This window comes from Artibeus jamaicensis, unplaced genomic scaffold (genome assembly GCF_021234435.1).
Source record: "Artibeus jamaicensis isolate MK-2021 breed Jamaican fruit bat unplaced genomic scaffold, CSHL_Jam_final contig_548, whole genome shotgun sequence".
Taxonomy (NCBI): domain Eukaryota; kingdom Metazoa; phylum Chordata; class Mammalia; order Chiroptera; family Phyllostomidae; genus Artibeus; species Artibeus jamaicensis.
In genome coordinates, this window is record NW_026521883.1 from 25,023,386 (window position 1) to 25,036,743 (window position 13,358).

The window sequence follows — 13,358 nt, forward strand, 5'->3', positions numbered from 1 at the left end:
TTTTTTAAAGAGCTAGTAGTCCTCCACTACTTCTCATCCCCTGAGTCTCTAAGATTAAAAAGTTGACCACCTTCCATAAATTCATTGTCCATCGTATCAGGATAACCAAAAGGTTTGTTTATTTTTTTCCATACGTTGGCTCTAGTAGTACTTGATAGCTTCATTAGAAACAATTTTATTAGACTGTATTGTGACAGTTGTCATATCAGTGTGCATTTTTTAAAACCATATCAAAATTGATGAATTTTTGTGATGCCATTTAATATTGAAAATAGAAGAAAAGAAGCAATATTTAGTGTATTGTGCTTTATTATTTTGAGAAAGGTAAAAAGACAACTGAAATGCAAAAAATAATTTGTGCAGTGTAGGGAGAAGGTGCCGTGACTGATTAAACATGTCAAAAGTGGTTTGTGAAGTTTCTTGGTACTATTGACATTTTGGCCAAATAATTCTTTGCTGTGAGGCTGTCTTATGCATTGGAAGATGTTCAGCAGCACCACTGGCCTCTACCCACTAGAAGCCAAAAGTGGGAGATAGCCAACATGCTCAAAATACCCAAATTAATAAAGTTATTGGTGAAAATGAAAAATGCATCTTTTATGGAAAAAACTAAACAGATTTTGGCTGACTCAATATATCCTCTATTATACTCCTCTTTTTTACTGAGTTTTTATATTAGCTTATAAAATTTCTTTAGATTTTGACACAAATCCTTTCTTATTACCCGTGTTGTTGCACGCACCACCTTTTCCACCTTTAACTTTAAATATCAACTCATTTTCACTTCTACAAACAGGGGGCTCGAACAAATTCAATTTTGTTATACTCAAAAATGACCAGAAGATGGCACCCCACCCTTGCTCCTTAGCCATACCATGGGTGGTGCCTGGATTTCCCCTAAATCTCCCCGAATAGTTTGCAAACAAACAATATTAAAGAGTGAGAAATCAAACTTTAAACCATTATGTAGCTAGATAGAATACACATAGAACTGGGTCTCTTGGTGGGAACAACACGTAATCTTTTTTTTCTCGGAATGAAGGAATGAAAATGTCTTTCTTTACCTGGAGGCAGGAGAGCCAGGTGAGGGAAGGTAGACAGGGCATCAAGCAGAATCCATGGGAATTCCCTCCGAGACTCACCTGCAGGTGGATGGAAGAAGAGAGTAACTAGCATACATTTGGACAACAGTGAGGTGCCCACTAGCACAGGCTGCAAGGAGAGGTGAACAGGGGTTTGGTCAGGGGGTATAACTATTTTTCCTCCGCCTTTTCCTGATTCCTCTTTTTGGTTTTGTTTTCATTAATTACATTTTGTGATTGCTTAAAACTGATTTTGGTGAGCCTTAGAAAACTAGTGGGAAACCAACCCCAGTTGTTGGGATGGAAAAATGGTGTGTGTAAGGTCAACATGTTTGAGGTGACCAGCAAGCAGCCTGCCTCAGCTGGAGACCAAGGGTCCTTGACCTAAGTTGTTTCAGCTCCTGAGCACTAAGGTGGACCGACCCCTTGACTACTTTCCCATGAAACTAGACAGAGGGATAACGAAACAGACCTCAGAACTTCCCATTCTCCTGGGTGGTGCCATTCATAATAAAATAGCCAATATTTCTCCACTGCATTCTTCGTGTCTAATGTTTAGCTCTGCTAGCACCAGCTGGATGAACTCCTGCTCTGTAACAGACTCAGGGTGGATGCTCCCCTGAGTTGGCCCCCAACTAAGATGGTCCATCCTCCTTCCTCCTCCACTAACCTCCTCCCCACCGAATGAGTGAGTGTATGAGTGACAAGGTCTTAGCCTTCTTGAGCTTAGAAATCAGAGCACATAAACCCCACACTCAAAGGAAGACTCCGGGGAGAATTCAGATGTGTTGCGCTGGCCAAAAAAGTTCATTTAGTCTTTTCTGTACAATGGCTCCGGTGATGCTTGGTTGTCTTTAACTCCAATCAAAACAATTTTGTTAGACTGTATTGTGACATCTGTCATATATCAAAGTGCATTTCTTAAAAAACATCACATTGGTGAGTTTTTTGTGCAGCCATTTTAATATTGAAGATGGAAGAAAATAAGCAACATTTTCAACTTATTGTGCTTTATTATTTCAAGAAGGTAAAATTGCAGCTGAAATGCAAAAGAAAGATTTGTGCAGTGTATGGAGAAGGTGCTGTGACTGATTGAACATGTCAAAAGTGGTTTGTGAAGTTTCTTGGTACTATTGACACTTTAGCCAAATAATTCCTCACTATGGGGCTGTCTGATGACTGGGGAGATGTTTAGCAGCACCCCTGGCCTCTACCCACTGAAAGCCAATAGCAGGAGATAGCTGACATACTCCAAATATCCAAATCAAGAAAGTTATTGGTGAAAATAAAAAATGTGTCTTTTGTTTTGCAGATAAATCTAAATGGACTTTTTGGCCAACCCAGTACTATAGGTAGAGGTAACGACTCCAGTAGGTAAGGACCCCAGGAGGGAATGAGGAGGGGCCGGTGTGAGAGTCAGCTCGTGCTGAGCTGTGATTGTGAGCAGAGTGAAGGAACCTCTACTTGCAGGAAAGACGTAAACCAGGACCCGAGGTATATTTGGAGTGTGGGTGAAAGGCAATTATCACCGAGGTCATCAACAAGAATGTCAAGCTAGAGCTTCACTGCTCTGAGTCACCACTTCCAACGTCCCCAAGACCTAGCACAAGGACTGGCTCATTTAAAATGTGTCGCATGAACTTCTTGGTGCTTTTCATTCTCACTGTTCAGAAATAACTCCAGGTTGAATTGCACCCCTGAAGCTCTCTTCTGTCCCACATGTGTTCACACCCAGCACTGCCCCCCCCCCTTGCAGCCCATGAAATAAAGGCTCAGAAAGAGGCTTTGTTTGCTTTTGTTTTCTTCATTGGAGGTGATTGGGTAAACCCACTTTCTGCGCTATGTGGAAGTTCCTCACAAGATTTCACATCTTCAAAAGGCGAAAGACATTGCACCACTAAAGCTTCCTGGCTCTGGGGGTTGCCAGGGGAGACACCTACAGGCAGGGCCTGGGCAGGCTCAGGGAAGTGCATGTCTGCTGGGCAGGAGGGGGGCCGGGGGCCAGGCTCTGCTTCTCCTGGGTGTGACTACGGATGGGGATGCTGAGGCTTGCTGCGCATCCCTTGCACAGACTGACAGGGCCCAAAGTCAGGTAGGAAAGGACACCAGGTGAGAGTGCTCATCAGTGTAAATGTCATCCCCTAAACTGGGGGGTTTGGAACCTCCCCTTTCCTCCTGGCCCAGGTGCACTCCACGGTCTGCTGGAGACAGCCCACAGAGCTTGCAAGAGCTAATTGGTAGAGTTTTAGGAACTTTGCAAAGCAGTTAGTTGTTAAGCAGCCATTGTTTTAAAATGTAAATTATTAAACCTTGTTAGAAAATAAGGTATAGTTTTAAAAAGCAACAAATACTCAAAATGCATCACTTCCTACTTCGTTTTTTTTACTACATTTTATAATTACATATGGTCTTGAGGCTGTCTATATGTACTGTTTCTGCATGAAGGAAATATTGGGTTGGCCAAAAAGTTCATTCAGTTTTTTTCCATAAGCTGGCTCTGGTACTGCTTAGTTGTCTGTAACTCCAGTCAAAACAATTTTATTAAACTGCATTGTGACAGCTGTCACATCAGTGTGCATTTTTAAAAGCTTATCAAAATTGGTGACTTTTTCTGCAGCCATTTTAATATTGAAGATGGAAAAGATATGCAATATTTTTGGCATATTGTGTTTTATTATTTCAAAGAAAGGTAAAAAACACAACTACAATGCAAAAAAAAACAAATTTGCACAGTGTGTGGAGAAGGTACTGTTACATCAAGCCTGTCAAAACTGGTTTGTGAAGTTTCTTGGTACTACTGACACTTTGGCTAAATAATTCTTTGCTGTAGGGCTGTCTTATGCATTGGGAGATGTTTAGCAGCACCCCTGGCCTCTACCCACTAGAAGCCAAAAGCAGGAACTAGCTGACATACTCCAAATATCCAAATCAATAAAGTTATTGGTGAAAATGAAAAAATGTGTCTTTTATTTTATGGACAAAACTAAATGGACTTTTTGGCCACCCCAAAGTTATCCCAGTTCTGAACTAGGGAATCATCCTCAGCCACCTGAAAGTGGTCACATGGGAACATTCACACCACAGAAATCAATACACACCACCAATCAGGGCTTTCTGCCCCCAAGTTCCTGTTACTTTCAACAACGCACTCTGTACCTTACCCGGCGACGGAACCCTGTGGGGGCAACTTTGCCAGCAAGTCCCCCCATCTGCCACCGATGAAAATAAAACTGCCAAGACATGATCTGCTTGGGGAGGAGAGGTGGTCAATTTCTCACAGAAGAAGGACCAAGAACCTCTTCTTCAATGGCTTTTATTGGGTTGTAATACACAGGAATACAGGTAAAGCTCATCAGTCAATGTCAGGTGTTAAGGATCAAACAATGGATAACATTTCAAAGAAATCTGAGGGCTTAGTCTGAGTCAGTGTCTGTCAGGTAAGGGAGTTGCAGAAACTTTGGGAGACATACTCATTTCTTCCTCGGACCCTTATCATATGAATGAAAGCACTCTTAGCAAAGCAGGCTTCACAGGACTTTGTGAATTCTTTCTCATGCCTGATCACCCCAAACCTGCTCTAGCCGCCAAAGAGCTGCACTGCCTTCCCAGTCATAAATTTTTAGGCTTAAGTGGATTAGAGCCAGGAAGCACTTCTCCCAGACAGAAATGGGGACTCAGACTATGTCAGAATACCCAGGAGGCAAGGGTCCATCTCCCCCTCTTTGTTGCAGCCCCCCAAGTCCTTCCTTGAAGGCCTCCCGGGTGATCGTGTCTGGCTTAGGTTGCCCCTCCTCTGAGGGGTCTTACCCATCTCTGACTAACCCACCAAGCGTTGGGGGCAGGGGAGGAAGCACAAGCAGTGCTGCTGCCAGAGATAAGCTTTATCTCCTTAGTGGCTCAAAGTCCAGAGGTTGCTCACTCAGCCTTAGCCATAGGAAGGCGGTTACAACTGAAACTAGGCAGAGCGGTTCCCAACAGAACCCGGCCGTGTAATGGCTGGGAGGACAGCCAGCCCTCGGTGTCCTCCACCCTCCACTTTGGCCAGCTCTGGACCTTTTTCTCAGCCAGGCCAGAGGGTGAGTGGCAAGGTGAAGCAGGGAGGAAACTGGCCAATACCCTTGACTGCCCATGCCCATAGGCACAGCAGGAAGAAAGAGCCTGGCTCAGTCACTGGTAGGCAAGACTACCTGGAGAAATTCAGGGGAGAAGAGCCAGGGTGTGGAGGGTAACAAGGTAATAAGCAGAAATAAAATAAGTGACGGTGCTGAAGAGAGAGCACAGCAGTCCAGGAGGCCAGCCTGTGGAGACACTGGGGAACCACAGAATGTCGCATCCTAGTGACCACAAAGGGAAGTGAGCCATGCACCCGCACTTGAACCTGGGAAGCTGGGGTTCCAGCGCAGGCTCCCCAGCTGGTGCCTCTCTCTGACGACAGTAATGGGGTCATGAGGAGGGAGGAGGGAAGAGAGAGGCAGCCACAGGCCTCGCTGTCTGGAAGTGTCCACAGTCCTCCCTGACTCACTCTTCTGCCTCTCTGCAAAAGCGCTTTTTTCTGGGGCATTCCAGCCCTCCTCCCCAAATCCTGCCACACACTCACCCTGCATCTTTTTATTCACACCTCAGGTTTCCAGAATCTTCTGTTGCTGGTGACACACCAATTTCTGTCTCAAGCAGTTGTCCCATAGGTGACCAAACTTATCACCTAGTCCTCCAAACCTGCTGCTCCCACAGGCTCCCGCCTCAGGGAGAGACAGCCCTGAGCCAGGCTGGCCTGCTGGTGGGCAGGCCTCACAGCTCAGGGGAGCCCCTCCCTCCCCTCCCTCCCCTCCCTCCCCTCCCACATCCCACTTCCCAAGTCTCTGACCACAAATGATTTTTCTTTCATGTGACCTATGTTTTGAAAGATGCCTGTGACATTGTATTTCATAAATAATATCACCCACACTTTAAGTTTTATATACAACTTCCAACCAGAATTTGTCATTAAACACCTAATGAGCAGTTGCTACCTGCCAGACACTGTGCTGGGCAGGAGAAACACAAAGGTGGCCATGGCCCGGCCCTCGGGGGTCACGCCTAGTAGGGGACAGTCACATGTAGAGAGGATGGATCCTAACGAGGGCCCGAGATGAGGACCACGATGGAACGTGTGCACAGCCCTCCAGGACCCTGGTGGTAAGCCTGCCGGACCAGGCCACGTGCACCCTCCCTGTGCCTCAGTCTCCCTCCCTTCGTGCCTCCACTCACCCACTCCCTGGACCCCGGGTACACTTCCTTAAACTCTCAAATCTGTGCGGTCCCCTCAGTGCACAGCCACAGCTGGAGTCTAAGTCACCACCCTCGGCCACCTGGACCCTGTCTCCCGCCAGTCTCCACACCGGAGCCAAAAAGGGAGTCTCAGAGCCCGAAACGGACCAAGTCACGACCTGGAAACCTCCCGTGGTCCCTGTTGTCCGTAGGATAACACCCGCGCTCGCTGGCCTGGCTTCACGGCCCTTTCTGATCGAACTCACATTAACGCAGAATTACTTCTCATTTATGTGTACACTTAACACCAATTGAATGGAATGCTCACTGTGTGCTAGGTACTGTGCTAGCACGGGAATCAAGGGAGAGCGTAATGCACAGGGTTCCCTGTCCTCCAGCTCCGGGTCTAGCAAGGATGCGTATGTTAATGACGTTTATGCAAATGAGTCTTCCCTGAGCGCAGCAGGAACATTTCCTTGTGGACTTCCTGTTTTGACCACAGTCTACTGCTCCCAGCACCTGCCTTCTGGCCCCGCCCACGCCGTCCAGGTCTCCCTCAGGGGTCTCTCTCCTCCTGGGGTCTTCCCTGACCCTCCTCGTGATCCCGTGGGGTTCCGTGATCCCGTGGGGTTCCGCTCTCACCGCTGTGAGAGCGCGGACAGGCCCTGTGTCCTCCAGGCCTAGCGTGGGCCTTGGCACTGTAAACCCTCCATGAATGTTTGCTGTGCGAGTCACCCCTAGGCCCTCTTAATCCATGTGTATGCATTTGCATTGAAAGTTTTAATTACAAACGTATGTACGTCAATTTCATACACTCAGAAAAGCCTGGAGCAGAGTGCTAATAAAGGCAGGAAAAGGTTTCTTAAAACAAGGGCATGTGAGAACCTGAGGGCTTTCAGGTGACTGTGACTAGAGGGGGCTGGCCTCCAGGTCACAGGGCTAAGGTGTGGCTGCCCAGGTGAAGCGGACCCAGCTGCCCCCACGTCTTTGCTGGGGTTGCCATCTTTCCTCTGGGCCCTCTGTCCAAATCCCTGGCTGACCTCCCACTCTCACCTCCCGCCCACCTCTGGAGCGGGTATCTGCTCCTGCCTTTGGCTCCTGTGGGCTACATATTGCTGGGGAAGAGAGGCACAGCACGCCCATTTGGTGGGGGGCGTGGGGGTACTGGTAGCAGTCGGACTGCATCCTGGCCAGGAATCTGGAGCTCTCCCCACTGGGTCTGGGGAACTCTACTCCCCCACCTCCCATGGTCCACAAATCTCACCTGGGCAAGGGCAAGGGCAAGGGCAAGGGCAAGGGGAGGCTGCCTGGGCCTGCAGCACAGGCCAGATCTGAGTTTCATTCTGTCTGGGAGGCCCCACCCTCAGCAGCTGATCCACAAAACCCCACACTGCTGCCCTGAGGGTCCTCATTTCCTGGAACCATAAAATTGAAAGATCACCTAGTCTACCCCCTTCAGTTTACAGCTGATGAAACTGGGGTTCTGAGAAGGAATGAAGTGCTTTAGAAAACACCGGTCGCCTGACTCAGTCAGCCCCAGGGCCCTTCCACCAGCCCTGCTATTCACCTGTTTTTCCTGAGCGGCCCCAAATTTCCAGCTGGTTTAAACCGGAAAGGTGTGCCTCCAGCAAACACCTTCCTGTACACCGGCTCTCGGTTACCTGCCCTTCTGACCCAGAAATGGGGACAGAGCTTGACCCTGCTCCACAGGCCTCTCCCAGGTGGGGACGGGGAGGAGGACGGCACAGTGACAGGCGTCAGGACTCACCTGGGTGAGGAGTGTCTGCCAGGCCAGCCTTAAAGGAAACTAAGCACAGGTGTGCTCTGTTTACCTTTCTGGCTCACAAACATGACTGCATTCTCCCTGCTGACAGGATAAAGCCTGGAGCTTTCAGCCCATCCCTGAAAAGCCTCTTCTGTTCTGGATATGACCTGTCTGCCCAGCTCCACCTCCCACCTCTCCGGACCCCACGCTGTCCCCCGCCACATCGCCCCATCCTCCTTTCGTACCACGGCCCCCCCAGCCTCCCGGCTTCGTAGAGTCTCTTTCCTTTGCCTCAGAAGCCCTTCGATGCTTCTCCACACAACAGCCTCCTCCTCCTCGGTGGGTCTGCAGAGCTTCTGTGCCAACTTCACAGCATAATAAAAGGCCATGAATCTGTGTCCCCACTAGACCCTCAACTCCTTCATAACACTCAACTCTTCAACTTCTCAGGATATACAGACACTCCAAAAAAGGGGGGTGGGGATAATTGCCAAATGAAACCAATATATGGACTCTGGTCTCATTCCAGAGCTAAATTAGAGCAAGTCTTAACATTACACAAGGAGCCCCTTCCAATTCACTTATCCCACAAATGTTTATCGAGTGCCGCTCTGTGCAAGTTCTGTGTGCCGTAAGTCCTAGGGGCTGAGAGCTGGAGCAGACACAAGGAGTCTGTTCTGGAGGCACAGGCAAGGCCGTGAAGAGTAGGAGTTCTAAGCGAATGGCCAGCACTGCTTGACTGCAGCTGTTGCAAGCAGATCATCGCCTTCAATCCTACGTTGGCCCTACAGGTGGGCCCCTTCATTATTACTCCCACTTTACAGGTAAGGAGATTGGCGCTGGTAGAAGTGGAGAGACTTGCAATGACACAACTAGTAAGTAACAGAGACAGGTCCCACATGCCCAGACAGAAAGATCTGCCACAGGCACACCTCGTTTGTGTTTCACAATTTTTTACAGACTGAAGGCAAGACCCTTCGCCGGCAGAAAGATTGCAGCTCGCTTTGTGGTGGCAGCCGCTTTATCGTGGTGGTCTAGAACCTACCGCACAATACGAGGTATGCCTGTGTAAGGGTTTTAGTTTCTTAATTAGTGGCCCTCAGCATCATCTGCAAACACCTGGAGGGCTTCACAGCCACGGACGCCCACCCTGGTCCCACCCCCAGGTTCCAATGCAGTCACTCTGGGGTGCAGCCTGGGCGCCAGGGCTTCTGATGAGCTGCCAAGGCTGAGAGCGCCTGCTCCCAACGGCGGAATCCGGGGTCCAGTGTGTAAGGTGGGACCCATCTGCCATGGACACACTCCCAGCTGGCGGAGTCGCGGAGCTTTCCTGTCCCCTGGGGAGGGGCTCCAGACAGTGTGGGCAGGGCTTTGCTTCCTCCAATTCTCTTGACATCTCACCAGCTGTGACCTTCCTGCGGCCTTGCAGTTGCCACAGACACCTTCCTGGGGAAATTCCATGGTTTCCACACAAGGGGCCATGGGTTTTCCAGGACCCCGCCCAGCTTTCACTATGGAGGAGCCAAGCCACCTGTGTCACAGTGAAGACAGCTGATAGGAGGGTCCTGGGTGGGCAGCCTGCAGGCCTTGGACTTGGCATGAGAAGGTAGGGACCGGAAACCACCACGTGCCCTACAGATCCCAGTGGGCAGAGCCAGCAGAGCAGGAAGAACACTCCCAGCTTCACCGTCTGGCGGCTGCCCTGGGCCCCACACGTACACAGGCTCCAAGGGACAGCAAGGATCTCCAGAGCCAGTGACTCAGGGACAGAACTGAAAGCAGACAGTGACCTCAGCTCTCTGGCCCAGGGGGAACATTGACCTCTCAGGAGCACAGAGAGCCGGCAAGGTGGGGGGAGCCCAGAGGGATGCAGGCTGGCAGTGAGGGGGTGGGGGTGCGCAGGACACTCCCCCCATTGGCTGGATTCCCCGCACTTCCTGTTCCTCACAGAGGTGTTGTGTCATTTCACTGAATCCTCCCCAGCTTTTCCCCTGCGGAGATCGTGGGCTCCTCCCCCAGCCAGCAGAGCTGAGCCCCCGGGGTAGGTGTCCAGGGCGAAGGACTCCTGCGGCCAGCTCTGAGACCTCCTCCAGTGCCGAAGCCTCCCGCCTCCCAAGTCTAAGACTAGACAGTCCACAGCCATCTCACCACCTGAGCTATCGCTTAGGGTGGTGGTGCCCGTTGCTCTAATCTTGGGGGCCAGGATGAGTCCTATGGTTTCATCACTCTGAGACCATATGAGAAGCGTCTCCCTTTACAGGGAGAAGGATGGGATGAGACACCAGGGCTGCCACAGCCCGTATTTATTTTGAAGGGCAGAGACCCTGTTTTCTTTACCTTCGTGTAAGCCCCTTGAACATGTACCAGTGGGAAACTGTAACCCCCCCACCATTCTTTTGACATTATTTCTGTCAGTGCTGACTCTGACTAATATGTGGCTTGTAGATGAACAGCATGGTTGTATGAGAATCCTATGAAGTAACTGCAAGAGATACAGACTCCGACCCTCAGACACCCCAGCTCTGGGGGATTTGCTGGCCTTCAACGGTAAAATCAGGATGACATGAAGCCAGGATGACTGAACCAGGACGATGCACACAAACCATCACCTGCCTTATCAGAATGGACTGTGCTTGTCTGCACGTAGAGAACTTTTCAACTCCCTTCCTTGATCTGTCTGTTCTGTGTCCTCTTCCCTCCTTCTAACAACCTCTGCCTCCACTGAGATGTGGAGATGGGCTCCGAGACATGAGACCCGCCCCCATCTTCCCAGGGAGACGGGCTTTGAGACAGGCGTCGCCCATCTAAATAAACCACTGCCTTTACATCAGCACCTGCCTCATAAGTACCGGCTTTTGTAGCAGCAGAAGCTGGGCCTGCGTTCTGCAACACCCATGTTACCTACAGGCCCAGAGCAGATGCTCCTTAAATATTTTCTGAATGATTAAACCCAGATACGAGTTCTTTTGCAAAGGCTCGTGCCATCATAGACCACCAGCATACTTAATCTCAAGGTTTTTAAGTTTTCATTCATTCAACAAATATGAGTACCAGGCACGTGCCAGCTGCTAGCAATTCAATGGTGAGAGGAAAGAGCTCCTGCTGGAGCTCCAGCTGCGTGGGAGAAGAAATCAATTTCCCAAATGCCCGTGAAATGATGTGCGTTTGGGAAACTGCACTGTGATGAGGTCAGTGAGGGAGAAGGCCACAGGACTGTGGAAGTACAGGCAAGAGCAGTCAGGGAAAGCTTCTGTGAGGAGGAGGCTGGCATGTTGTGGATCCACCGTCCACTACAGACAAGGAGCCCAGAGCACCTTTGGCTGCCTGAGTTGTTTACAGTCCCTCAGAGCAAGAGGAAAACTCACATCTCTTGCCAGCCCAGTTCTGAATGCCAACCTCAACAAACTTTTTGGTGTAAGTTTTCCGGTAGATAGGAAGAGAAATTTTGTTGTTTAGACAAAGCGGCTTAAACTGAAACTGACCTCACCCAGGGTGGCTGAGGTGGTTTTCCAGGAGGGACGGAGTGAGTGAGCCAGCTCTCCAGGGACCACAGGGACAGACACACCCAGATTGCCCAACGCTGCAGGGCCCTGGAGCCAGGCACCTCCCAGGCCCCCTCCTTCCCTGACTTTGGGGCCCTGAGGGGATGCCCTCCTCAGAGCCACCTCCTCTGCCGTCCACAGGGGGCAACCCTAGGCAGAACACTCCCTCAGGTCAGTGCAGGGCAAGGTCAAGGGCAGACCTGGAGGAGGGACCCTCAGACCAGCCAGAGGAGGCACAGAAACAAAACTGTCAACAATGAGGAACTAGGCGATGGATCCCTGGTCCCTCTGACACTTTGCCTCTCTGGTACCTTCTCCCCTTTTCAGGGCTCTTAGCTTTTAATAACCCTCTGGCCCCGGGTGCCTGGTGTTTCTCTCACCTCAGCTGCCTTCTGGCTTTTCGCTCTATTCTTTCTCTCTCCTGGCTGGCTTCTTTCCATCTCTACTCCCTCAATAACTTGGGGTGTCAGTGACTCTACAACTGCCTCTCAGCCCTGGCTTTTCTCCTCAGGTGTGTGCCTCAGACTGTGCCTGTTGTCTATCACCTCAAGCTGTGGAGAGAGTGACCGACCTGGTAAAACCTCATCAAGTGGAAGCCACCTGGGGTCTTTGATAGGAGACTGAAAACACTGCAAGTTGCCAAAGGTCTCATCTCAGCCCCTTCTCCTCCTCTCTCCTTCCTACTGATCAAACTGTTCTTCCTTTTAGATGTAAAAATAGTTACCTACTATATCATCACAAATTCTTACCAACTCCAACGGCTTAGAACATAAACTCTTGTGTTCAGTTTCCCAAACTTTGTTCTCCAAAGGAAAACCCTTTCTCTCCCAACACACTGCATACATGAGCATAATGCTCTCAGGCTGTGACCTCAGCGAGGGATGTGAAGCCTCGATGTTGAAACTTCTTTGTTCTAGATGTTCCCAAACTTTAGCCGTGCACCTGAAGAGGTCATGTAAGTGCCCATTAGTAAATGAATGGGTCAAAAAGCTATGGTACATATACACAATGGAATTCTATGCAGCAGAAAGAAAGAAGGAGCTCCTACCCTTCACAAGAGCATGGATGGAACTGGAGAGCATTATGCTGAGTGAAATAAGCCAGGTGGCTTATGGTATTGCACAAATACCATATGATCTCACCTTTAACAGGAACCTACTCAACAAAACAAAAAAGTAAGCAAAATACAACCAGAGACATTGAAATTAAATACAATCTGACAATAATCAGAGGGGAGGGGGAAGGAGATAATGGGGGGAAAAGTGAAAGGTTTTCAGGAACAACTACAAAGGACACATGGACAAAACCCAGGTGGGGTGGAATAAGGGGAGGGAGGTGGGGATGGCTGGGGTTGGGGGAGAGATGGGGGAAAAGGCGGAAAACTGTACTTGAACAACAAAATTTTTTTTAAAAAGATTTCAAAACACACACACACACACACAGAGAATCCTGGACCCCCGCTACACCCGAGATCCTGACTCAGTAGGTCTCGGTGTGGTCCCAGAATCCCCATCACTCCCGGGTGGTGCTGATACTGCCCTTCCACCAAACTGCACTTAGGGTAGGATCGTTCATTCTTGCATCTCAGCCCTCACCCCAGGCAAGCTGCACTCCTGGCTTCAAGCTGGCCAGAGGAAGAGCAATGAGGAAGTAGTGCAGAAGGGAAATATCTCTGCAAATATTTCTTAATATTAACCTACCTCAGAGTTTGCCCCTGAGATG

General features: G+C 49.7%; 1 protein-coding gene across 1 annotated transcript in view; it reads left to right on the forward strand.

The window, feature by feature from the left end:
* Nucleotides 1–2,451, forward strand: part of SLC30A4 (solute carrier family 30 member 4) — a 38,624-nt gene extending 36,173 nt beyond the window's left edge. The window contains exon 8 of the mRNA XM_053670069.1: nucleotides 2,395–2,451. Within this exon, the coding sequence (XP_053526044.1) occupies nucleotides 2,395–2,438 (44 nt within the window). The 3' untranslated portion in view covers nucleotides 2,439–2,451. The remainder of the gene's footprint in view (nucleotides 1–2,394) is intronic.
* The last annotated feature ends 10,907 nt before the right edge of the window (nucleotides 2,452–13,358 follow it).